The 1,374-nt window shown below is 70.7% G+C and overlaps 1 protein-coding gene across 1 annotated transcript in view; it reads left to right on the forward strand.

The window, feature by feature from the left end:
* Nucleotides 1–1,374, forward strand: part of SPEG (SPEG complex locus) — a 48,103-nt gene that overhangs the window by 24,969 nt on the left and 21,760 nt on the right. The window contains exons 13-15 of the mRNA XM_019522832.1: nucleotides 3–117; nucleotides 378–536; nucleotides 617–806. Coding sequence (XP_019378377.1) covers nucleotides 3–117; nucleotides 378–536; nucleotides 617–806 — 464 coding nt within the window. The remainder of the gene's footprint in view (nucleotides 1–2; nucleotides 118–377; nucleotides 537–616; nucleotides 807–1,374) is intronic.

Genomic DNA, 1,374 nt, shown 5'->3' on the forward strand with positions numbered 1-1,374 from the left:
AGCCCGCCCTGCTCCAGTGCAAGATGCACTTTGACGGGCGCAAATGCAAGCTGCTGCTCAGCTCTGTGCACGAGGACGACAGCGGCGTCTACACCTGCAAGCTCAGCACCACCAAAGGTATGGGGTGGGGGGTGTGCATGGCAGGGTGGGGCTACGGGCCCTTCCTGCTCTATGCCAGGTTGCACCGTCCTGGCACTGGGGAGACCGTGACCCCCCAGATAGATGCCTCCAGATGGGGTAATGTGCGTGCCTGCACATGTGCAAGGGAACCCGGCACCTTGCACGCACGTGCGCGCAGGCAGGGCACCCTGCACGGCCATGGGGCCAGGCACGGCCAGGACCCGGTGCTCACCCCCGCCACGGGGCCCTGGTTGCAGAGGAGCTGACGTGCAGTGCCCGGCTGACGGTGCGGCCCTCGGTGGCACCGCTCTTCACCCGCCCGCTGGAGGACCTGGCCGTGGTGGAGGGGCGCGCAGCCCGCTTCGACTGCAAGATCAGCGGCAACCCGGCACCTGCTGTCACCTGGACCCATTTCGGTGAGCGGCTGCCCTCGTGGGGCCACGACCTTGTGCTCGGGTGGTGGCTCCGGCGTGGCACTGACGCGCTCTGCCCCCAGGGCTGCCGGTGCAGGAGAGCGAGAACGTGCGGGTGCTGCGGGACCGGGGGCTGCACTCGCTGCTCATTGCGCACGTGGGTGCCGAGGACGAGGGGCGCTACGCCGCCAGCGCCCGCAACGCCCACGGCCAGGCCGAGAGCGCCGCCCAGCTCTACGTGGAGGAGCCGCGTCCCGCCGCTGCCGCCCACGTGTGAGTGCCGGGGCCACGGGCGGGGGGGCTGGGGGCCAGTGCAGGCCCTAGCTCCAGGCCTGGTGCCCAGGGCTGTCGATGGAGGTGCAGGCGCTGTGCTCCGAGGGATCGCGGGACTGGTGCAGGGCTCGGGTTCTCGCCCGGCTCCGGCGCAGGGTGGCAGCTTCAGCTGTGCCCTGGCCCTGCTCCCAGACTGTTGGCTGAAGCCGGGCCTCGGTGCCACGGCCTCCACCCCTGCCGGAGCCGGGCACCTCCAGGGGCTGGAGCAGGGCCCAGGAGAGCTGCTCTGCCTGGGTGTCTCCCCTGCCCCCCGGGTGCCAGTGGCGCAGGGTGGCAGCACTGGAGGAGCCACGCGGGGGTGCCATGTGTGCTGGCTAAGCAGTGGGCACACGGGTCTTGCAGCTCCAAGCTGGAGAAGATGCCGTCCATCCCCGAGGAGCCGGAGCAGGTGGAGACAGAGGCCGAGCGCTTCACCATGCCCGACTTCCTGCGGCCACTGCAGGACCTGGACGTGGTGGAGGGCAAGGAGGCCGTGCTGGAGTGCCAGGTGGTCGGGCTGCCCTACCCC

This window comes from Gavialis gangeticus, unplaced genomic scaffold (genome assembly GCF_001723915.1).
Source record: "Gavialis gangeticus isolate Ggan-Ray unplaced genomic scaffold, GavGan_comp1, whole genome shotgun sequence".
Lineage (NCBI taxonomy): Eukaryota > Metazoa > Chordata > Crocodylia > Gavialidae > Gavialis > Gavialis gangeticus.